The sequence below is a fragment of the Gracilinanus agilis genome, chromosome 1, assembly GCF_016433145.1.
Source record: "Gracilinanus agilis isolate LMUSP501 chromosome 1, AgileGrace, whole genome shotgun sequence".
In the NCBI taxonomy this organism is placed as follows: Eukaryota; Metazoa; Chordata; class Mammalia; order Didelphimorphia; family Didelphidae; genus Gracilinanus; species Gracilinanus agilis.
The window spans coordinates 583,011,081-583,037,251 of record NC_058130.1 but is presented as its reverse complement, the minus strand read 5'-3'; the positions used below and the strand labels follow the sequence as shown (position 1 = coordinate 583,037,251).

The 26,171-nt window shown below is 32.2% G+C and overlaps 1 protein-coding gene across 1 annotated transcript in view; it reads right to left on the bottom strand.

Moving 5' to 3' along the window:
- The window catches only part of ZNF236 (zinc finger protein 236), a 214,280-nt gene that overhangs the window by 61,505 nt on the left and 126,604 nt on the right, over positions 1–26,171 (bottom strand). The window contains exons 17-25 of the mRNA XM_044683430.1: positions 25,228–25,379; positions 21,231–21,443; positions 16,820–17,102; positions 10,242–10,345; positions 8,770–9,135; positions 7,549–7,694; positions 7,205–7,448; positions 6,004–6,183; positions 3,085–3,240 (exon numbers count right to left, since the gene is read on the bottom strand). Of these exons, the coding sequence (XP_044539365.1) occupies positions 3,085–3,240; positions 6,004–6,183; positions 7,205–7,448; positions 7,549–7,694; positions 8,770–9,135; positions 10,242–10,345; positions 16,820–17,102; positions 21,231–21,443; positions 25,228–25,379 (1,844 nt within the window). The remainder of the gene's footprint in view (positions 1–3,084; positions 3,241–6,003; positions 6,184–7,204; positions 7,449–7,548; positions 7,695–8,769; positions 9,136–10,241; positions 10,346–16,819; positions 17,103–21,230; positions 21,444–25,227; positions 25,380–26,171) is intronic.

Sequence of the window (26,171 nt, the reverse complement as noted above, 5' to 3'; positions counted from 1 at the left end):
CATGAAAGGAAAGAAGGAAGGAAGGAAGGAAGGAAGGAAGGAAGGAAGGAAGGAAGGAAGGAAGGAAGGAAGGAAGGAAGGAAGGAAGGAAGGAAGATCCTTGTGGTACACCTTTCAGTTCAAGAGAATAATACAAGAGAATATTTGCTTAGTACATACTAACAACTGTTCAAAGACATTAGAACTGTACGAGAATTATGAAATAATAATGGGAATTATAACAATGTTAGTAGTAGAATAATTCCTCTTAATAGAAGAACCTGCAATTACTCTAAATTACTAAATCCAACAAAATGAGAAATATAAAAAGAAAACAATTTTTTGCAATTAGTGCTATAAACTGAATTGGGTTATAACTTTTACTCTGATATAAAAGTTTACAAATGAGAATAAAATTTTCAGTACTAATATATCTGGCACCAATGTCTTAACTACAACCAATGGCAATAGGATACTTAAAACAACTCTACCAAGGTCTTCTTACCTGTTAACCTATTTGATATTAAGAAAGAAGCATAACTGACAGAGAATATCTGCTAAAATTCAAACCAGTTCAAATATTGAGGAAAGCTAAGAACGCAACTCACTTGCTTATACCAAAATGGCCCTATATTTAATTACAGCCAACCCAAGAAAAGTAAAAGACATAGATCCTCTTGAATAGCATTTAATCTCAGGTTCCAAATTTTATCCTTTGGACAAGTTTACAAAACAAAACAACAATCTTAAATCCTTCCAGATTAATATGTAGAATAAGTTGAGAAAGTATAACAAAAAATAGGAAATTTTTTGGCCAACTTTTAAAACAGCTCCACAAGATGATAAAAAACAAAAATTCAGGAGTAAAAGACCTTTGCTTTCTTTAGTCAGCTATATTTGACATACTATATTGGCTGCTGTTAGGCATTTTATTAACAATGGCTATACTGCATTAAAAGATTCTGGATCTTTCCCTGCTTGTGTGAGACTCCATCAGTATTTATCTGTGGGGGCAATTTTATGAAGCAAAAAGTACTTTAATGCCCAACAATCTGTACTCATGCTACATCAACAATACCCTTAAAGAGAAAACTTGTGGACAGTATTGAGATCAATGTATTCACATATTTGTTCCATCCATTTGTGGTCCATTATTACTAGAATTCCCCATTTCCAAGTAATATACTGAGCCATCAAACATCAGGATAACCAAGTGGCAGAGACAACTGTATATTCTTCTATTTAAACCAGAAATTCTCTAATTTCATGTCCTGTCCCATCAATCTGCCAAAAAATTATTGAATATTCCCAATAAAGTTGCTACCATAAGGACTGCTACCCTATTGACCACTGATACATAATTTTTTCCAATGGAACATAGTAGAGAAATTCTAGAACCTCCTGAATAAGAGGTCAAAGGTAGAATATGAATGATTGACATATTTTTCCTCCCTATCAACAAAGGATCCTAAAAAGGGAAACTATGCCTTTGTATCTTAGAACATGCCAAATAGTAAATGGAAAAGTGACAAAAATTTCTTTTGTTCTTAACTCAAGGGAAATGGACATTATTAATAGGCTTTCAAGGCTCCTTAAAAATGCCATTTAAGGAGCAAGAGAGTATATTATCTTTTCTCGAGTTTTGGGGGTAAATTTCTCATTCTAGAAATCTAACAGAGATCAATAGTGTGGCTAGTCTGCAATTTTTATTGATCAACAATGATTTGGAGACTAAAATTCACAGAGAAATGTACATTATTACAAGATATTTGGTATTCTTTATTTGGTGATGAATAAGGATTTTCTAAAACAAGATTCTAAAAGAAGCTAAGAAAGGCTCCTAATTATTCTGGATTAAATTACAAAAAGCTTACAAGAGAGCAAGTTAGGTTTTTAAATTAAAGTGTAACAATCATAAACAATTATAAAGAGTCAAGAGCATTCCAAAATAAGAGAAATTATGTTATGGCAGAGCAAAATAACAACAGATTGTCATTCTATAGATCTGGAATCAAGGCTCTCACCTATAAAATGAAGGGGCTAGATTAGACAAATCTCCAAGAACTCTTTCTTTTTCTAACATTTTATACTCCGACATAATTTAGAATATGAATTCTAAATTAAAATTTTATTTATTGTTTTCCTTTTGTTTCAATTGAGGTTTAAAAAAAATTTTTAATTCTTTCTTTCAGTTACTAAGTTTAAATTAAGTTTTATATCTCAGACCTCCAGTTAATGGAAAGGTTTTAAGCCTACCATCTCCTTTCTCCTACCTTACAATAAAGGGATAGAAAGAAGAATTGTTTCTTAGGAGAAGGAAAATAAGAGGGAAATGGGATGTTAGATATGACATAACTATATTTTATTTATGTGTTCATTTTAGGTATAGTTCAAGAATTAATCAGATAAGTTTTTACTATGGAAAGAATTGGAAGTCTAGGTTTGGGAAGAATATAATTAGTGAATTTAATGAGAAAACTTCTTGCAAAACTAGAAAAAGACTATAATATAGAAAAACTTATAACAGAACTAAGCTTTTATAAATACTACAGTAAGCCATATTAATTTTTTTCAACACTGCTATGAAGTTCTATGTTTGTTAATTGTGCACCAATGCTTTATTTAACTTACTTGTTTGAATAATAACAAGATAATGCAATATTTTCATCAGTAGTATATTTCCCATCTTAGCAAAGGCACTATTCATGTATTCGTGACTATGAACTAAATGCCACCTGGTGGTGGCCAAAATATAAAAAAGTATACTGCAATGCAAAAATCAACCTATATCAGGGGAACTGCTGACATAAAACATCTCATTGCTAAAAAGAGAAGCTCTTCCCTAGGGAATAGCAAAATGCTTTATTTTAGTTGAAAAGAATTTTATTTATAACAATTAGTTCATAAAGTTTTAATTCTTAAAGTTAAAAAGAAAACATAATTCAGCACAGTCTCATCTTATTTGTGTTATAAATTTGGGAAACCTGCATACATATATTTCACCCTGAAACACAATGCAAATTGTTGCAATGATTTCCATAACTTTTAAGGAATGAAGTATGTAATTTTTGGAATGTCTCTCTTGGCTAAATCTTTACAGCATACCTGAAGAGTTTAACGTTGTGCTCTGAGAGAGAAGTTGATCATTACTTATTGTTAATGTGGCACCAGGAGGCTGATTACTGACGGCAGGAGCTGACAACCGTATGCTTCCATTTAATTCACTATTTCCATTAGCATTATGTTGAATAAGATCTTGACCTAAATAGAAATTGATATTGTTAACAATTTTTAAAAATCAACTTTATTTGCTTATGAGTAAATTTTAAAACTAGTAAAGCTCTCTCAAAACTCAGTATTTTAATACCACAGAAGGAAATGAGGATAAGACATATTTTCCTGTTTTGAGAAGAGACATGGAATTAAATTTAAAAATTCACCTCAAAGTAAATTAGGCTTTTTGTATTTGTAACAACAAATAAAAACATAAAATACTGATTTAATTTAGAGAAAATAAGGTTTCCTTAAGAAATAATCATACTACAATTATATTTTGAGTATCTTCAAATTCTATCAGTGAAAGATTTTATCATATATAGCAAACGCAAAAATCTGTAAGGCTTTGTATTTATGAAGGCAAAGTGTAATCTGTAATATAGAAAAGTTTATCTCCATCAGAACTCCAGCCACCTCCAATAACAACTTATAACATCATAATTCTTGACTTTTTCTATAGTATTATATTCCACAATCAATTCTGAAAAGGATTTTTAAAATGCTGGCAAATATGGCTAAATCTTTATTTAGAGTGGTGGAAGAGAAAAAAATTAATAACCTTATTTCAGGGATTAGTTCCTTTCTTAATATTCAAATCTTTCTTAATATTCTTTCTTAATATTCAAATCTTTCAAATATAAAAAATTAGCTTAGTTCGACCTATACTATATACAAGATAATAAATCATTAAATAGCCAAAAGGCCTAGTAATTTGAAAAGTATAATAAAAGCAAGAATCTTGAATAAAGCACAAATTAAATAAACAGTTCAACTAGGATTTAAACTTTTTGAGGTCAAATACCTTTATCTCTTATAGTACTGAGCAAAGTACCTCATATATGATAAGCATTCAGTTAATACTTATGGACTTAATCAACCAGAATTTATTTAATATCATTAGTAAAATTATTTTTGTTGTTTATCAGTTCCTGTATTTCAAGATATCATTTAAAAAGCAAAGCTCAAACTATAAGAGTTTTCTTTTATAATTAATTATTTAAAATAAAATCAATTTTTTCCTACAATGTTCTACTATATAAACTTATTGTAGATTTGTCACTAAAATAAAAGAAAGTGCATAGTAGCTCAAACTAATAGTCCATCTACACCAGAAAATTCTCTCTTACATTGCTATCCTTTGAAAGTTAGCCAAGTATATTTTCTGTTCTTTAAAAAACAAAACAAAACATGAATGTCAATAAAATTGGGACAAAGATTTTATAGCTAATGATCTAAAAGGGCAAACACTGCTCAAAAAGAAAACATGGAAGTTTTTTTTAATAAGTGTAACTGTGTAGAACAAAAAGAGATTTCAAAAAAATCAATTAAAATAAAAAACAAAAGTTATATTTTAAAATATATTTAGAGGTTTTTAACAATATTGAGTACATAAGGAAGTTTCTATGATTTTAAACACAAAATGCTAATCAAAACCTTTTACATTTAAATTTTAGCATCTTGGCATAACTATATTGCCAAAGATGCAGACCCACATTTCTATCTGTATTAAATGATTTTTTATGGGGTTCTATTTAAATTTCTTTTTTTTGGGGTGGGGGGCACATACTTGGAAGTACATTCTTTGACAATATAAGGAATACCGTCTTTATAGATTAACCAAGCATCTGTAATATAACCATATCGTCAAAAAGTTAAGTTCCTATAATTGTGCATGATGAAATTATGATAGTATGAAACTATTCTATGGTGCTATTGTAGCATGTGGATTTTTTTTTAAACCCTTGTACTTTCGGTGTATTGTCTCATAGGTGGAAGATTGGTAAGGGTGGGCAATGGGGGTCAAGTGACTTGCCCAGGGTCACACAGCTGGGAAGTGGCTGAGGACGGGTTTGAACCTAGGACCTCCTGTCTCTAGGCCTGACTCTCACTCCACTGAGCTACCCAGCTGCCTTGGATTTTTAACCAATAAAAAATATGAGGCTATTTCTCCAGGAATAACATTTTCTATTAACAGATGCATGTGTCTGCTAATGAAAAATGACACTTTTACTGGTCTCCTGAACAAAAAAATAGTGAGCAAGTCCCATCTCTCGTTTGTAAAGGGAATTGTGTCCCTCAACTTAGGGCCATCTCTGCCAGTCCCCATTGGTGGATATTTTGAGAGAGAAGCTAGACTTAGAGACCTTAATGTTTCCCTTATTACTTCATTGTAAGAAGGTTAGGTCTTTGCAAGGACCTGGAAGATAACAGCACATTCTGCCCTAAGATAGGACTACTGTACTTTGAGTTCATCACAACTACTTAGAACACTCTTAAATCTTTCAAATGGGAAAGGATTCACCATAGCCAGTCATCTCTGCCCTTAATCCCTCTATCTTTTTTTTTTTTAAATCCTTACCTTCTACCTTCTACCTTAGATGGTAGAAGAGTGGTAAAGGCTAGGCAATTGGGAGTTAAGTGACTTACCTAGGGTCACACAGCTAGGAAGTGTCTGAGGCCAGATCAGAACCTAGTACCTCCTATCTCTAGGTTGGGCTCTCAAACTACTGAGCCTCCAGCTGCCCCCTAATCCCTTAATCTTAATAAAAAGGAAGGGTCCAACACAATTTCATAGCCAAGTGGGGAAACTAGAAGTCTAGAGAGAAAGTCATTTCACAAAAATATCAATTCAATATTAATTTTCCTCATTATCCTTACTCAATAGAAAAGTTACAAAGTAGCAAAATGAGTATACCTAAACTGTTATATATGAGAAATATTATACTGATATAAATATAAAATACTAACCAGATATGGTGAGAGTAATTTCTTGTGAAGACCCTGATGATGTTGGAGCAGTGGAACCAGCAGCATGGGCTAAAACTTGACTGAGACTTGAATTATTAATAGTCAAGGTGATCTCATGCTGACCATTGGAAGTGGATACCAGACCTTGAGAGGTCATCACTTGAGAAAGATCTTGAGTACCTAATCATTTAAATAAATAAATAATTAGCAAATGCGCATTTGCTCCTTTCCTTAGGATCACTTTCTCTTTTCTAACATCTACTGTTTTAGTTTAAAAGTTTCTGAAAGAAAGAAAAAAGTGGATGGTAAACAATTACTTTTCCAAATAACCCAAAATAACAAGAAACTGTTAAGGATGAGGGTGGTGTGTGAGTGTTTTTGTTTTTTGGGAGGAGTTGGGAGAGGCTGTGTTTGTATGTATCCATCCCCAATTATGTATACACATACAGATACATATACACATATCTGTATATATGACCAGCACTCCATATTGGTCCATAACCTCATTTTCTTAGATTTACTCAATATCATCTTATTTACCTGTAATCAAGATATCTGTACTTGTTAAGTATTGTGAAAACTGCTATATCCACATCTAGGAATTCTTTTTGTGTGACCTAATCGTAGATTGGAATTAGTTTGCAATGTAGTACCTTAAATCTAGTACTTTACAAAATTATTCAATTAATGCATTAGTTCAAAAACAACCTAAGAATTGAGAATCTCATACATAGTAGCAGGGGAATAGTACATGTGTTTTCACTTTATTGTTAGGTACACTAATTTCTATTGAATGGTAAAATGACCAGTATCTTTTTTTTCAATAACAACTGTGATTTTGAAAATCAATTTGTACCAACTTGTATTAATTTGTCTAATAAACTCTGATGGACTAAAAGCAAATAAATAAATAAATGGAAAGATATGTGTGTATATATAGATAGATAGATAGATTGATAGATATAAAATAGACACACACATATACCCATATATACATAACTATTTAAAGTAAATGCAATTAACATGCATATTATATAGATATTAGGAATCATTTAGAAAATATACTTTCATTAAGTTCACTTAATGACTTTTAGAAACAAAAAAGTGTTCTGATCTACTTCTTTAACATCACAATTTCATGAAAATATTTAACAAGTAACATAAGTCAAGAATTTCACTCTGTGAAGTAAATATTTCTTACCGTTATTGCTAGAGGTCAACATAGAATCTTGTTCAGATAATGGTCCTATTGTCATATTAGCAGAAGATGTCACTGTGGGCTGTAAAGACAGACTTGAAATTGGCTGGATGACAACATTGGCTGGAACTGTGTTGTCAGATGTTTGAAGGGAGTTATTTTGTGTAGATAAATTAGGTTCCCCAGTTAGTTGTTGAGCAAGTATATTACTTTGCTGTAATGTTTGCTGCAAAATACTAGGATCAATCTAAAAAAACAAGATAAAGTTATATAATGAAAATTTCACATTTAAATGACACTTAAAATATATTACAGTATTAACACAAGTGACTAGCTTTCTTTCCTACCTGTAATGTAATATTATTAATACTAGAGGCATCAATTCCAGAAATTTGCACATTGGGTCCAACGAGATTACCAGCTAATTGTAATTGTATGCCTTCCAGGGTGGCCAGGCTACCATCTGTCAAGGACACAGTTAAATCACCACCGGCTACCAAAAAAAAAAATTATTAAAACGATCAGATTCATAATTCTTAAATAGCAAGCTTGTCACATAAAAAATGTTAGGTGTCACAAAATCCTATAGCATCTGATAATAACTGATATTCATACTGTATGATTTACAAAGTGACATATATACTATTCCATCTCATGTAGTCTCATAAAAATGGGTATACACACAAAAAAGTACCATAAATACCTTCAGGTATTTGCAAACAAAAATAATCATAGTAAATTTAGTGTCTTATAAACACTAACATCACAGAAAAAATTAGAAGACATGTAGCCAAAATTGTTTCCAAATAACATGAGCATTAACAAATTGAATGTCTCACTGATATTTGCTAGTTACATAATTGTGGCCAAATTACTTCAATAAAAAGGAAGGGGAAAAAAGAAAAAGGAGAAGGAAAAATTTTTGCCTTCAGGGAGCTTATATTCTATACAGAGTAGTAGTTTTAAGAGGGAGAATAACAGAGAATAAGGAAAAATTTTGCATAGAAGATAGCATCTGAGATGAACCTTGAAGGAAGCTAGAATTCTAAAATTTAAATTCTCCAAGTATCAGTTTCTTCATCAGCAAAATGGTTATAATAAGATACTTACCTTACAGATTTGTTATAAATAATATGCTTTTGCAAATTTTAAAAGTGCTATATAAATGTGGAATATTATTTAAAAAGTTGTGATTAGGGTAATATTTTTCAAAAGAAGAGTGAATTAAATAGTAGTGCAACCTAGAAGCAATGCAAGCAAAACTTTTCTTATCATTTTTTTTAAAGAAGTCATGATGCTAACCCATAACACTTAAATTCTGACCTCCTTTGACAAAGTATATAAACACTGAACTTAGCAACTTTACTTCTTTGGGTATGCAAGTCCAAATCAATTGTGGAAGGAAGATATATAAATGTAATGAATACAGAAAAAAAGGAAGAGGAAAAAGGAGAAGGAGGAGAATGGAGAGGGAGAAAGGAGGGAAAAAGAAAATGTAATCTGTCAAAAAAAAAAGTTAGAAAGAATTCCAATGAGTAGAACCTGAAGAAATTAAAGGATTTATTTACCTGACATGGAAGCAGGGAGAATGGCCTGACTAACAAGTCCTTGTTGAAGCAAATTTTGATCAAATTGTCCTGTCAGCACTGAGTTATTCATAATGAACACATTGGGGTCTGCTGAAGAAGAATTAAGGAGACCAACTGGCTGCAAGCTCTCATTTGGACTACGGGACATGGGCTTCCTAATTTTCTTGTTTTCTGGTTTATAATGACATTGTATGTGGGTTTTCCTTCGTCCAGAAGTACGGAAACGTAAATCACAATGAGGACACTTGAAAGGCTTTGCTCCCGTATGTAGACGCATATGAACTTTCAGGCTACCTTTTGTAGAAAAAGAATTACTGCATACATGACAACTGAAAAGCTTCTGACCTAGAAAAGCAACAGAATAAATCAGAGAATAAAAAAAATGCTACAACTATGCAGTTCAAAAATAGGCACAATATTTAAGAAACTGCTTACAGAAGTCCATCTTCTATTTTAGTCTACATCTAACTTTTGTTTACTAACACATATCATTTTAAATGACTGAAATGTTGCACACAATAGCTTTTTTTCCCCTTTAATTTCTCTATATGTTAAATAAAAAAATTACAACTTATCTTCTAGCCCAAACAAGAAAGCTATGCCACTGGAGTCCAACGTGGACTCCATTAGAAAGTATGACTATGAGGTGTGGGAGAAATACAGATAAATTAGTATATATGGGCAAATTATTCAAAACTTTTGTGACTAGTTTCCTTATAAGTAAAAAGGGAATAACAAAAATAATACTTGTACTATATACATACTGAAAGAAAAAAGAAAACTTTTAACCAAAAAGCTTAAAAGACTTTCTCAAACCCATATAGATAGTGACAGAGGCATAATTTTAACCCAGATCCACTGACAAGAAATTCAATGCTTTTAAAACTACATCATGTTGTCACATTTGAATACAGTGATATATAAATAATTTAATTTAATTCTTAAGGAAAAAAAGAAAATAATGTCATTTAAAGTTATCTATTTGTTCTTCCACACAGTGAGCTAGTAGATAGAAAGCTGGCCTGAGAGCCAAGAAGACCTGGATTTAACAAATTTGACAGACACTGGCCATGTACCCTTAAATAAGTCATTTAAATTCTCAGGGCATCAAGCAAAATGTTATAAACATTTCAGAAAAGTGTTGATTGGTATTTGAAGTTCTAACCAGATGGCTGTAATACACTAATGTGATCAAAGGTCCAGTTAAAAAAAAAAATTAATGAAACTTTACTACTGTCAGGAATGCTCTTATTTTGGGCTTATGCTTATGAAATTTACACATAATTTATAATGCTTTTACAAGGGCTATAGAAATCATCTTGTTCAGACTATTGGTTGCCCATGAAAATAATCCCCATTACTAAAAGAAATCTTTAAAAGGAAAAAGAATATCCAGTTGACACAATAAAATAACTCTTCAATGTCCACACAAAGTGAAATAGTTTATTTACCTGTGTGTGTCTTTACATGGCAATCCAGAGTAGACTTAACTGTAAAACTTTTTCCACATTCATCACATTTATATGGCTTTTCTCCAGTATGGATTCGGACATGCCTAGACAAAGCATACAGTTAATTCTTTTTGATGTCTGTGAACTATTTCATAAACTTAATTCAAATATACTAAAATATAAAATATTTAATACAATGTTAAAGTATTTACTCATTTTCTATAAAACAATGATCAACTTTCACTTTTTGGAAATGAATTCCAATTTATAAAACAGAAAGTATATTTAAACAACTTAAAAGTATAAATGGTTTTGGGGCAGGTAGGTAGCACAGTGGATAAAGTAGCAGACCTGGGATCTGGAGGAAGGACCTGGGTCCTCAAAGACTTCTTAGATATGGGACTCTGGACAAGTCACTTAATGCAGATTGCCTAGCCTTAAACACTCTCCTATCTTAGAATTAATGCTAAGAAAGAAGATAAGGGTTAAAAAATAATAGTTTAAGTGGTTGAGTAAACATCACAACTTCCATTCTTTAAAAAAAAAAAAAAAAAAAGAAAAAGGCAAAAAAAATCAAAAGAGAAATAAATCACACTTCCTAGATCAAATCATTCATTTATTTTTAAACACTTACCTTCCATCTTAGAATCAATACTGAATTCAAAGACAGAAGAATAGTAAGGGCTGGACAATGAGGGTTAAGTGATTTGAACCTAGGAACTTCCATCTTCAGACCTAATTCTCAATCCACTGAGCTACTTAGCTGCCCTTGATCTAATTAGTATTTATAATTGTTCAATTCTGTTACCAATAGTTATAGATATAATTTTAGCCATTTTGCTGCCAATCTTAGAGTTCCTTGAGTTATGATTCATTAAGCTTAACCTTTACTCCTCAACAACCATCCACCATCAAAGCCAAATCCTCATCAAATGCTCTGTTTCTATCTGTAAGATTCCATACTTGGTTTGCCTCTTTCCAAAGAGAGACTCTTCATCTTTGTAGTCTTCTTACATGCTACAATTTGTCATATAGTTTGTGTTCCAGTGGCACTGGTCTTACTCCTCCAGGAATAAGAAACTCCACTGCCAACTGAGCATTTTCACTGGTTAACCCCCTATCTGAAATGCTCTCGTTTCTCATCTCTATCCCCTGATTTCCTATAAGTTTCAACTAACGCTCTAACTCCAGTACTTTCCCTTTAGTGATCATTTCAAATTTATCTTGTATATACCTTGTAAGTGTGTTGTCTTACCCATTAGACTGAATTCCTTGAAAGCAAAGACCATTTTCTTTCTTTGTATCCCCAGCACTTAGCTCAGTGCCTGGTATAAAGTAAGTGCTTTATAAATATTTATTGAGTAACCACTCATTCACAAATACTCAATCAGAACTTAATTCTCATAGGGCCCTCCAGTAGCTCTATGTCAAATAGCCTATTAACCTCCTAACTATGAAATACTTCCTCCCCAGCACAAACTTTCATGGTCAGTCATTTCAACAATGACAACACTATATTTTCTCAATTCAAAAATTCACTTAGTGTCTTCTTAGATACTGAGACAGATACTGAGAAGGTAACAAAAATCCTTTTACTCAATCTAATGAGGGAGAACAACACCTGGCATTCATGGAGTTTTACAGTAAACAAAATAGTTTCCTTAGAACTTTTTAAAGTTCTAAAGTAAGTATTAATAATAAATGGGCTGCTTAAATACTGCATGGATACTCATGACCTTAAACTTATAATAATGAGATTATATCTATCTTGCCCATTCTTAAATCTAATCACCAAAAGTGTAAACAACTCCACTTAACTCACAAGTTGGATGGTCTGTGATGGACTTATGCAAAAATGGGTGAAGACTCAAAATTGACTGACTGCCCCCTAGGCAGTCCTAAGAAAAGTGTCTATTGTGATTGGACACATAAACTAAGAGGAAGGCACAGGAAGTGACAAAAGAAATGGCCTGGATAAATTAAGAGAACTTCTGGGGCTTGGCACCTTTTACCTCTTCTTGTTCTTGGCTTGGACTTGGAGGAGCTCTGGATGGGACCATGGACTTGGTGAGACTGTTCTTAAATCTCTTTCTTAGACCTAATCTAGTTCTTTAAACTAGATCTCTTACTCTACCCTCTTTTCATCTCTCTACTTCCATTCTCTCCTATATTTTATAAATAAATCACTAAAATCATTTTAGGAATTGGTATTTATTCAATTCCTTGGCGACCACACCTTTAAATATTAATATCCAAACAAAAAACCTCTTTTCCCTCTTAAAAACTGCTAAATAAACATGCCAAGAAAGGCAGATGTCAAAAAACAAGAATGTGAATCCTGTGCTCTTTTTTTTAATATCTGGTATGATGTTGGGCAAGTGACCTTTTATAGGGCCTTTCTCTTATCTAAAATGAAGAGTTAAGTAATTATTAAAACCATCTGGAACTGGCAAAAAAATAGAATGGTGGATCAATGGAATAGATTAGGGGTGAATGACCTTAGCAATCTAGTGTTTAATAAACCCAAAGGTCCCACTTTGGGGATAAGAACTCAATATCTGATAAAAACTGCTATTGAAAACAATATGGCAAAAATTAGTTATAGATCAATATCTCATCCTATACCAAGATAAGGTCAAAATGGGTATATGGTTTAGACATAGTGATATCACAAGCAAATAAGGGGAGCATGGAATAATTTATCTGTCAGATCTAGAGAAGGAAAGAATTCATGACCAAACAAGAGAGAGAGAATATTACAAGATGTAAAATGAATAATTTTGATTATATCAAATTAGCAAGTTTTTGTAGAAACAAAACCAAGGCAAGCAAGATTAGAAGAGAAAGAATAAACTGGGGAAAAAATTTTATAGCAAATTTCTCTAATAAAGATCTAATTTCTCAAACATATAAGAGAACCAAGTCAAATTTTATAAGAACATAAGTTATTCCCCAAATGACAAATAAGTGGTCTAAGGATATGAACAATCAGTTTTCATATGAAAAAATAAAAACAATCAATAATCATATAAAAATATTCTAAATCACTCGATTAGAAAAATACAGATTAAAACAACTCTTGGGGACCACCTCACACCTTTCAGATTGGCCAATATGACAGTAAAGGAAAGTGATTTTAAATGTTCGAGGGGATGTGGAAAAATTAGGACACCAATGCATTACTGGTGGAATACTGAATTGATCCAACCATTCTGGAGGACAATTTGGAACTATGCCCAAATGGCTATAAAATAATGCATACCCTTTGATCCAATAATACCACTACTAGGTCTATATCACAAAGAGATCCAAAAAAAAGGTGGAAAGGACCCACTTGTACAAAAATATTTACAGCTGCTCTTTTTGAGGTGGCAAAGAATTGGAAATTGAAGGAATGTCTATCAATTGGGTTATGGCTGAACAAACTGTGGTATATGATGGTGATGGAGTACTATTGTGTTGCAAGAAATAACAGGATGATTTCAGAAAGAGCTGGAAAGACCTACATGAACTGATGCAGAGGGAAATAAGCAGAACTGGAAGAACATTGTACACAGTAACAGCAATAATGTAGAATGATCAGATGTGAAAGACTTGGCTACTTTCAGCAATACGATGATCCAGGACAATTCTGAGGGACTTAAGATAAAGAATGCTATCTATCTCCAGAGAAAGAGTAGGTTGGAGTAGGAATGCAAATGAAAGCATACAATTTTTCACTTAAAAAAATGTTTTTAATAAAAATAAATAAAATGAAGATTTAGATGAAAACGCTTTTATGGGTGTGTATCTCTAAATCTATCTCTGCATACACAGATTTATCTCTTATGCCATGTTTCATACACACACACACATAAATATACTAAAAAGTAATACTAATGATAGTTCACATTGATGCAATGTATGGTGGGTACAGAAAGACTTCCATGGGTAAATCTCTAACAAATCAATATATATAGCCAAAATCTTTCTCCTAAGCTCTAGTCTAACATTACCAACTGTCTCTTAAACATCTCAAAATGAATCTCTAGGCATCTCAACCTCAATAAATCCAAAACAAAACTCTTTTTTCCCCAAATACTCCACTTTTCTCAGCTTCCTTATTGCAGTTAGGGACATCACCATCCTCCTTGCTTCAGTTTTACCTGACTTCTCACTCTACTATCATCCATGTTAAATCTGTTGCCAAATCATATAGACTGTAGCTTTGCAACATTTTGAGTATAGGTCCTCTTTTCCCTAAGCACATGTGTGACACCCTGAAAAAGGCTCTTATTACCTAATGCCTGAACTATTGTATTAGTCTTCTGGTCTTCCTGCCTCAAGTTTTTCCTCACTTCAATTCATTCTCCACTCAAAAAGCAAGGTAATTTTCTTAATATTTGAGTCTGATTAAATCATCTTCACCCATCAAATCTCAAAAAGTTCCATCTACTCTCTAAGATCAAATATAAAATGCTCAGTTTGCCATTCCAAGCCCTTCACAACCTGGTCTCTTCCTATTTTTCTAGTCTCCTCACTCTTTCCATTTAGCAACAGACTTATCTTGTCCTTCCACTAGTGCCTTTCCTTTAAGAAGAGTTTCCCACCTATACCTAGTATGTAGACAGATAATTATTTACACGGTGCCTTTCATTAGGATGTGAACTCTGAGGGCAAGAATTGTGTTTTTGCCCTTTTTTGTTCATAGTCCTTAACACAGTGCCTGGTACACATTAAAAGGCTTAGTTAACAAATGACTATTGAGCAGCTGACTACAGCAAATCATTACATGCCACAATAATAATAATAATAAGGAACTATATGACAAGAAAAGTCAAGTGTGCTGGTCATATAATAAGAAGAAGGAATAATAAATAGGTGGTTGAAATACCATACTGATACCCATGAAAGCTTTTCAAAACAGACAAAAGTAGAAGGCTTCCAGTCTATTAGATGGAGAATGATAAAATTAGGATGTTTCTTTTCAGAGTGTTTGTTGAGAGGGCAAGTATACCACAGAATGAAAATGGGTGAACAAGCCTTGATCTGTAATTACCGTCTACCTTCAAAGCTACACACCCTGAGGATCACTGGGCCTGCCCATTGTTTCTACAAAAAGTAAGCTACTACCGAGAAGAGACTATTTCTATTCTTTGTACTTGAATCCCCAGGCCCAGTACTATGCCTAGCACACAGGAGACCCTTAGATAGTTTTTTATTGAAATACTGCCTTCCTTCTTACCAACATGAGTTCCTTGAAGTGACTATCCCTTTTTTGTATCTGTAATTCAGGACAAGAACTGTGGGAAAAGACCATTAGATTATTCAATTAAGGCATCATTGGTGACTTTTGAGAGAATTATTTCAAGTGAATGAGGAAGTCTGATGCCTGACTACAGACACATAAGAGTCAGAGGAAAGGCAACAAATGACTTTCTCAAGGAGTTTCGTTATGGAGAGGAGAAATGAAGGCTGATGGCTGGTAGGAAAAGATGAATAAAATAAGGCTTTTTTTTTTTTTTTTGGATGAGAAATGGGCAGGTGTATAGGTTGTGTAGAAGACTAACTGATGATAAGAGGTAAGAATCAAATGACCAACAGGGCAATTTAGTGGAGGAGACAGAATGGAATGGGATCACTTATGCAGGTAAAAAGCCTGACCTTGGAAAGGAGAGGAGCCACTTTGTTATGTGAGATGAGTAAAGGAAATCATCTAAATCAGGGGTCTGCTCTTTTGAGGGCCAAATATGGCTCTTTCTGCAGGAGCCATAAAGCCATTTTTTTTTCAGGCGCTGTTACAGGAGCATGCACTGTGAGCACTGTACGGCTCTCATGAAATTACATTTTAAAAATGTGGCATTTATGGCTCTCACGGCCAAAAAGGTTGCCGATCCCTGCTCTAAATGATGAGAGATAAAGAGGAGGAGAAAACAGAGGTCTTGGTGAATGGTCTCAAATTTTGCAGTAAAATATGAGGCATAGTTTTCAACTGCAAGACTCTATCCCCTTTTCCAAATATCTAAATATAACATTAGATACATAACACAATGGTTAGACTTGTCATAATTACCATTACCCTTTGAAAGACATTGTCATGTCTATCATATGGTGTTTTACCCTTCATTTGGCAATTAATTGTGGACTATTTTCCAAAAAATATTTCCAAGCAGGCAAAGATAAATTTATATTTTCATGTGCTTATGGCCAATTTCCCCAACTGGTTTTATCAATTCCTAAGAGTAGACAATGTTTCTTATTTCTCTTTGTATGTGCCAAGATACCTAGCATAAAGCTTTGTACACATCAGGTATTCAACATTTTTTTCATGACTGCCATTTCATAGCCCTAATAAGATTTTATAATAATAAAAAGTAAATGCTTCAAAGCTGAAATTCTAGAAGAACTTAAATAGGAGATATCTATGGTTATACAGAAATGAAACCAAAGGAAAATTAGGACATCAAAACGAAAGTGACCATAAATCTCTGGTTAACTTCTGAAGCTACATGTAGAAAGCACTGAAAGGCTTTCAACATAATTACTTTAAGAAGAAAAGTTAGTAAAAACAATGTAACACTAATATTAGCAAAATTTACCTCACTAAGTCACTGGGTTTTTTAAAGCTTTTGGGACAATAGGTGCAACAGTTGGCATATTTTGGCTCTGCTTCAAGTTCAGCCTGCTTATCCTTTATTTCGCTGATTCGGTCTTTTTCTGCAGCAGACTGGACAAGTACTTTTTCAGAAACTGTAGCACTTTCTCGTGGTCTGATTTTTGCCAGTTCTGCTGTTTCTTCTTCTGTGAAAGTAATGACCCCTGGACGAGATTTTCTAGGTGCTGTTCGTTCAGAATTTTCATCTTCTTCCTCCATGCATGCAACTAAATCAAAAATCCAAGAGAGAATGATCATTTTTTAAAGTTTTAAAGATATTTGTTATTTATAGTAAATAAACATTGAAGATTTTATAATAGCAAAAAAGATATTTTATATAATGATGATGATAACAGTGAAATAAGGATGATTATAGCCAGTATACAGTGCTTTAAGTTCTGCAAAACACTTAACAAGTATTATCTCATTTTATCCTTACAATGCTGGAAGGTATTAACATCCTCTTTTTACGGATGATGAAAATGAGGAAAAGGTTAAATGATTTGACAAAGTTATAGAGTAAATGTCAAATGCCAGATTTGAACAGAGGCCTTTCTATCTCCAAGTCCAGAATCTATCTACTAAACCATCTAGCTGTCTATATTACAATATTAGCTACATTTAATATTATTACTAAAGGTATAAAATTTTTGAAGTTTGGGTTTAAAAATTAAATCATGGCAATAAACAATGTAAGTCAAAATGGTGAGGTTCCAAGTTACACCAAGAAAACTGGCAAGGATGATAAAAGATGGAAACAATGTTGAAGGAGTTATTGAGGGATAAATTGGGAAAGTACAATAACACACTGTTTACAGAACTATGAATTAGATCTGGACACTAATTTGGAATTATATGAAGAGAGTGACTTAAATGCTCCTATCTTTTTACCTAGCAATTTCACTAATAGTCCTTTATCCCAAAGAAATCGATGCCAAAATAAAGCCTTAAATGTATTAAAAGTTACTGTAACACTTTTGCAGTATTAAGTAATTTTGAACAAAATATGTCCCAATTCACTGGAGACTGGCTAAATAACTTTTAGGGCAATGGAATATTACTATTCTGTAAGACATGACAACTATGATAAAATCAGAAGCATGGGAAGAATTGAATGAATATAAAATGTGGTTGGCAGAACCAGGAAAACAATATACAGAATAGAACTGGAAAAAATAGAACATTAAGCTAACAAAACAATGTCACATAAGTATGAGCAAGGTATATTCTGAAGAAGAAATACTTTACCCCAAAAATACACACTTCAGCAGAATTGGGAGAATATTGGCACAGTGAATTGTATAATGTGTATTATGTCAGAATTTTCTTAATATGCTGGTTAGTTTTCCTAAACTGTTCAGGTGGAGATTTAAGTTCATCAATATTTAATTTTAATATGACTGTCAAAGGTCCCTATCACAAAGCTTACTATTCTTATAGATTTTTAAACAGAAGAATGCTTTAAAGTATCTATGATTTTAACAAAGTGAATACTCCATCTACTAGTTTAGTGTACATTAATCACTTTTCCTTCTATGAAATTCTTGTCCCTATTTCCTTCCATATTCCTTCACAGAGAACCTAGCCTAATACTGCACAAGGTATCTTGGAACCTTTATTGGACATCGGTGAAACATACTGGTTGTCTACTAATATTCTCCCCAAAACATAACTTGACCATCTCCTAAACAGCTAGGTGGTACAATAAATAGTGTTGGAGCTAGAGTCAAGAAGACTCAAGCTAATATCTGTGAGACTATAGGAAAAAATCATTTTACTTCTCTATTTCTTTTTTACAGGGCTTTATGAAGATCAAATAAGATAATATATGTAAAGAACTTTGCAAATCTTAAATTACTTTATAAATACTAGCTATTTTTAATTTTTTTCAATGGTAAATCCCTAAAAATTTATCCTTTAAGTCAGTTCCAGGACTCAAACTAGCAATATGCTATAGCCTAATAATGCTTAGATTGGCAATCTCTATTTGAGTAACATACAAAAATTAGGATGGTCCATAAGCATGTCATCACCAAAAGAGTGACGGGGAGAAGAAAAGTAGATGTAATATGTGAGACTATTTGAAGTCTCATATTCAGTTCTGGACACAATATTTTAGAAAGGACACTGAGAATTCAATTGTCTAAGGCAGAAAGAGAGGAATGTAATTAGTGATGTACTCAAACTCATCCCATATGAGAAACCATTGAAGAAAATGAGGACCAATAGCCTAAAAAATAAATATGGGAAAATGTTGCTAGTGGGGGAGGATTGTATTCATGACAGCCACCTTCAAGTATTTAATTGGATATCAATGGAAGAGAAATTAGATTTTCCCCTTAAACTCGGGGCCAGAAGTGGGATCAATGAGTAGAAATGGAAAAACACAAATTTTGAACAATGTGAGAAACAATTTCCTAATAATTAGAGCTATCAGAAAGTAGAAAAAGCTATTTTAGGAATTAATGGTATAGTGAAGTGAAATTTTGAATGTATTCATTCAATCAGCGAATAGATACCACTTGCTTGGTATGTCATTCTGTAGACTAATTCAGGTATGAGTTGGACTGGAAAGCCTTTAAAGTTCTATGAAAATATTTACCATCATTTCTTATTCCATAAGTGCTCTGATTGCCTAAATCAAATTCAGAATGGAATTTTTTTCTTGTTTCCCCCTATAACTTTTGAAAGATTAAATGATCTTAAAAGCAGCTAGAGAAATTATTAGTTGTTTTACTTTTGGCAGAAAGTTCTAGTTCAGAACACTTTACATCAATGCTTCTGTTTCTATTAATCATCAATGACTTTAAAACTAATGCTTTTGGATTCTTAATACCCTGGTCCCTGTGCAAATGGCACTTAAGAAAATAAAGTTGTAAAGAAATACCTCAAATATCACTTTCAAGATATTGAATTACCAGCTGTCAATATACTAAAAAAAGGAAAAGATTAAAGATGACTGGGGGGAAATCACAGATAGTATTTGATAAAAGATAAAAAGTAACATTAGTAACTAACAACTTTTCCATTGCTAATAATCTTTTTGAGAATAAAACATAAGTATTAAATGTATCTTATGAAATTTTGAGAATAAAATGCTTTGAAATGACTTTCTTTAGCAAACTACATTTTCCCATCACCCTGTCAACAGAGTGATATTAAAGAACACAAGATCTATTGTGTTTACTGTTTATTCGTTATTACCTCCCCAAATGCCATAATTGACTTAGAACAAAATATACCTTAAAATTTTATCTCAATGTTCATGTTAGAATCATACAAGATTTTGTGATAGATGGAAACACAGAGATGATTTTATTCATTAAGCCACAAAATAAAGGAACTACATGCTCATCAACGTAATATAGTATTGTCTCTGTATAATCTAAATTTAATAAGAATTGCCTAAAGATGGTGAAAACTTCCAGATGCTCCTATTTTCAAGTAACACATTAATAAAGGAATTAAGATCTAGGATACTATTATCTCTTTAAGCAACTCCTGTTTTTCCTCCTCTTCAGAATGATTTCCTTTTATGTTTTTCAAATTTCATTTAGTACCTTATTTTATGCCTCAATGAACAAAGTTATTTCTCTTTTCCATATTTCACAGACTCTTGGTATGATCTTACCATATGCACAGGAGACTTGATTATTAGAAGAGATATTAAGCTGCAATTTATATTATAATATTGATGTGATATAACCTAATCATACATTCATGCATATTTGTGGATAAAGAATGCCTGCCGTATATGAGAAACCAATTAATATATATTTTGGACAGGCAAGAGTTAAGAGAAAGAAAGTACTGAATGGCAGTTAGGAAATTATATATCACTTTCAGTGACTCCAGTATATTCCCTGACATTTATTTAACCCATCTCTTTGACTTCATTAATAAATAGCAATAGCAGCTGGTTTTTATATGACATTATGGTTTGCAAAACACTAATTTATGATTCTCACGAGAACCCATGGTGCTTATTATTATCCCTACTATTTTATCCCTATTTTATGGATGTGGAAACTAAGAAACAAATTGAAGAGAGTTTTCCAGAGTCATACAGTTACTAAATGTCTGAGGTACGATTCAAATTCTGGTCTTCTTGATTCCAAGACTTACATTCTATCCAGTGTACCACCTAAAAACCTCTAAATATTAAAAAATAATATGGATGCAACTCAAAAAAGTGTTTGTAAATTAAAAGATGAAAACATTAGTAAGTTTTAGTTTTTCACATTTAAGATTTGCATTTTCAACATTTTTAATACTTATCAATACATCATTATCTAGCAGTTGATTATTATAGCTTATAGGAATACATAGATTTGTTTTAATTTTTTTTAATTCACCTCCTCCTCCTCCCTCTCCAGCTGTTGCTACTGGAGAAGAGACAGTCTGGTGCTTCTTCATATGCTTTTTGCAGTGAACTGTTGTTCGGAAACTCTCCTCACAGAATGGACACTTGTAAGGCTTCATGCTCATGTGAGTTGCCATATGTCTGGTGAGACTACCATTGGTAGTGAAGGAGGCATTACAGATATTACAGCTGAATGCTTTTACACCTACAATAAAAACAGTATCATCAAAACCTACGCGGTAAAAAGAAAATTCATTACTTTGAAAAGACCATGGGAAGTTTAAAAGTCAGAATTCTCTTACTAAACAATGGGAATAAAAAGGAAGTTAGTTGGCTGGCTTACCTACAGTTTTCTTTTTTAAGAAATGAATTGTTTTAAGAACTGTCACACTGGGCAGTCAAACTTTTTGTTTTATCCACTCCAATATTCTACCACTGATATATGCACCAAAGGATATAGTCAAACAGCAAGGATATCATGGTTGATTTTCAATCAAGTTTAGCAAATCTCTCAAATATCTTAAGTTTCCTTTAGTAGCCCATTATACCTTTGTCACTTTTATCTTTTAAAAACTGCAATTTCAGTCTAAGACAATCTCTTGGTTTTATATGCCACAAATTTATTAATCTCTATATGGTGCTGCACTTCTTTTGTTTGCACTAAGTTTGTCTCTTTCAACAGATGTAATTCTTTCTTAAATTCCACAATTTAGTGAATAAGGTCTATTTTCCTTATTTATTCAAGTTCACCATATCCACTTAATGCCTCTAATTTAGAATAAACTGTTTTTATAGGGTGCTCACATAAGCACACTCCATGTGGTTCAAAGAAATCTCTTACAATTAAATAAAGGAAAGGAATAAGCATTATTTAAAATCTGTATGATAAGACACTATATTAAGTACTTTTAATAAATAATATTTTGATTCCTGGGAAGTAGATGCAATAATTATCCTCATCTTAAAGCTGAAATTGAAGGAAAACAGAGACTAACTGATTTGTCTAGGCTCATACAAATACTATGTGTCTAAGGTCAGATTTTAAATCAGTTCTTCCTGACTCCAGGCCCAGCACTCTATCCACTGCCTCTTAAATTTAACTTTACATTAATTTTTTAAAAATTAAATATATTAAATTAAATTAGCGGTTATAAGGAGAGTGGGTCAAATTACAACATGAGAGGCATCTATCTTGTGCGTAACTTTTCAAAGGAAAATTATTCCCAAAAAAATATGAACTACAAAGTGGAAAACCAAATGCTATCTACAGGGAAAGAAATAGCAATCTGATTAATGCAATATCTTGATATTCTAATCTACGTGGCATACTGAAGCATATTAAAATGACATACATTTTGTTTACTGATCCCCTCAAAGAATGTTTTAAATTGGATATGAAGAAAGGTAGTGGTATTTAATGGAAAAAGTACTACGCTCAAGTCTCTTATTCTTATTTATTTTTATTAATAGTTTATTAACAAGTGTCTCGGGTATTCCCTTGCATCATAAAAGGCATTATCCAGGGAATACATTTACATTATACATGTAAATATCTTTCATGTGTCCATTTTTTAGTTTACTCTCTGGTGGTAGCACTCACAATTTATTCTTCAAATATTAAATCTATAGCTGTGTATGATGTTCTCTTGGTTTAACTCTCATTTTGATGTTCAATATCCTGTGCAGTTCTCTCTTTTTTTAAAATTTAGCCTGCTCATCATTTATTATTGAGTAATAGTATTCCATCATAATACCACAATTTGTTTAGCCATTCCCCAATTGATGGGTATCCCCTCAATGTTCAGTTCTTTGCCACCACATAGAGAGCTGCTATAAATATTTTGGAAAATATAGGTTCTTTTCCTTTCCCTCTAATCTCCTTGGGGAAATAGTCAGCAATCATATTACTATTTTTAAGGGTATACACAGTTTTGTAACTCGATGGATATAATTCCAAATTGCTCTCTAAAATGGTTGTATTGGTTCACAGCCTCACAAAGAGTGTGTTAATGTCCTCATTTTTTCACATCTCCTCCAACATTCATCACTTTGCCCTTTTGTCACTGGTTAAAATATCTCAGAATTGTTTTGGTTTGCATTGCTCTAATCAGTAATGATTTAGAGAATTTTTACATATACAGCTCTGATTTCTTCATCTGAAAATTGTCTGTTCATATCTTTTATCCATTTATTAATCGGGGGATGGATTTCATTCTTATAAATTTGACAAAATTCTCCCTCTATTTAAATGAGACCTCTACCCTGAGAGGCTCTCTATAAAAAATTTTCCCCCATTTTCTGCTTTCCTTCTAATCTTGGCAACATCTGTTTTATTTGTACAAAACGTTTTCAATTTAATGTACTCAAAACCATCCATTTTACATTTCACAATGTTCTTCTCTTGTTGACTTATAAATTCCTCTCCATCCATAAATCTGATAGGTAATATGTTCTCTTCTCTTCTAATTTACTTATATTTCATAATATGCTGAGATCATGTATCCATTTTGATCTTATCTTAGTGAACAGTATAAGATATTAGTCTCTACCTACTTTCTGACAAACTACTTTCTAGTTGTTCCAACAATTTTCACCAAACAGTGATTTCACATCCTCAAACTCTGGATCAATGCTTTTATCAAATACCAAGTTACTATAATCTCTTTCTACTATTTCTTGTATGTCTGTCCTATTCCACTGATCTGCCTTACTATTTCTATTTACCATGTAATTTTGATAATCACTACTTTATAATATAATTTAATATCTTATACTGCTAGACCTCCTTCCTTTACATATTCTATTAATTCTTTTGACATTCTTGATTTTTTTGTTTTTTCAAGTGGATTTTATAATTTTTTCTGGCTCAATAAAATAATTTTTGGTAATCTGATTGGGATGGCATTGAATAAGTAGATTGGTTTAGGTAGGGTTGTCATTTTAATTATATTGGCTCTGCCCATCCATAAAACAATTAACGTTTTACCCATTATTTAGATCTAGCATTATTTGTGTAAAAAGCATTTTATAATTATGTTCATTAAGTTCCCGATTTTGTTTTGGCAGGTTACCAAAGTCTCTTTACCACTTACTCTGCTATGCAATCTTGGAAAAATTAGTCCCTTCATATTAGGTTTTGTCTCCTAGAAAATGGCTATAACATCCCTGCTACCTACTTCACAGAGCTACTCTATATGTAAAAGACTTGTTAAAATGCTGTTCAAATGTAAGGTCTTATGGTTGGAAAGGACCAAATAAATGACTTATTTGAAACTTTTATTCCACAATGAGGAAATTGAAGAACAGAAAAGTTGAGTAGTACAACCAAAGATCACATAAGAGGTTAGCAAAAAAGAGTCAGGACAAGAGAATGGTTCTGATTTCAATGCGTTCTTCTATTATTTTGAAGCATTACGTAAGCCTATAGGAAGTAATAGTTTTCAATATAAAATAGAGTTTCACTCCTCTAATGCTGCCTTCATAATTCATTCTGTAGTAATTGTCTTGAATGGGGGACAAGCTAATAATACATGAGATCGCCTCAAGTAAGTAAGTCACCTTGGTTGGAACACCTGCCTGACACTACATTTTTCCCTATTACCATGCAATATAGACAACAGTTAAAACATGGTTTCTTCATACTACTGAATGAAGAAAGATAGCCTATTAAAGGATCTGAAGAACGATTATCTCTTGGGCTAATTCAGTAATATAAATTTACTAATATTTAAAAATTACAATTTGTTACTTAAATATAGAGAAGCAAATAAACTTAAAATAAAACATGTACCAGGCAGCAGCATATTAGGCTAGAAAATGAAAGAGCAAGATTTTTCAAAAAACCTTACTGGAGATATAAGGAGAAAATATAGCTCTAACAGCCATGGCAATTAAGCCTTTTGTATTTTTTAACAGTAAATGACAGAAATGTTAACAATATTCTGACATTCCAAATGTATGGCCTCCAAATGAGAAGTAGACTCTATTACCTGTGTGTGTCTTCTCATGGGACTTGAGAACGCCTGAGGAAACAAATCCACGTCCACAGAGCTTGCATTTATAAGGCTTCTCACCAGTATGTGATCGTACGTGCTGTTTTAAGTGACTGGATTTCTTAAAACCTTTGTTGCAATATTCACATCTATAAGAAAAAAAAGAATTAATATTTTATCACTTGATGTCTAGTGGCTTTTAGAATTAATATGTATTAGAGGGGGCAGAAAATTCATCAGTAATTTTTATAAAATGAAAAAAAAATCCTCATGTATTATTAATACTAGAAGCATATGAAAGTACTATGAAAATTCTAACACATACAAATAGCAATCATGATTAATATTATAGTTTACACTAAATTATGTTTAAGTTTAATCTTATATATATTATTTGAAAATAACAATGCCTTACTAACTTTATAATATATTATACTCTTTGATATATTATAGTGTAATATTTATTATAAGTAACTTTATAATATATTATACTGCCTCAGAGACATAATCATATATAACAATTACCGCTGCTTCTTAAAAAACAGACGTGGTGGTTTACATAGGATTCAAGTTAATAGTGCAATATAAAATAGGTAATAAGTTATTTTTAAAAAATATAAATGAAGCATTGGATTTTTCAAGTTTTAATGAGTAAATTATGATTATTTTAGGATTTTAAAGGTAATATATATTTTAAGTTTGCATTTCAAGTGTTTTAAAAATGTGAACCTAAGATAAACATAGAAATAGATTCTACTTAAATGGCCTAATAGCCAACACTATATACAACACTATATTTATGCAGCTCTAAATTTTAATTGGACATTCCATTATCTATTAACCAAAATATTATTTATACCACACTGTACCTCAAACCAGAAACACACAAACATAACACTGTTAACATTCCTTAAATTAACTTTTATAAAGAAAAACTACAT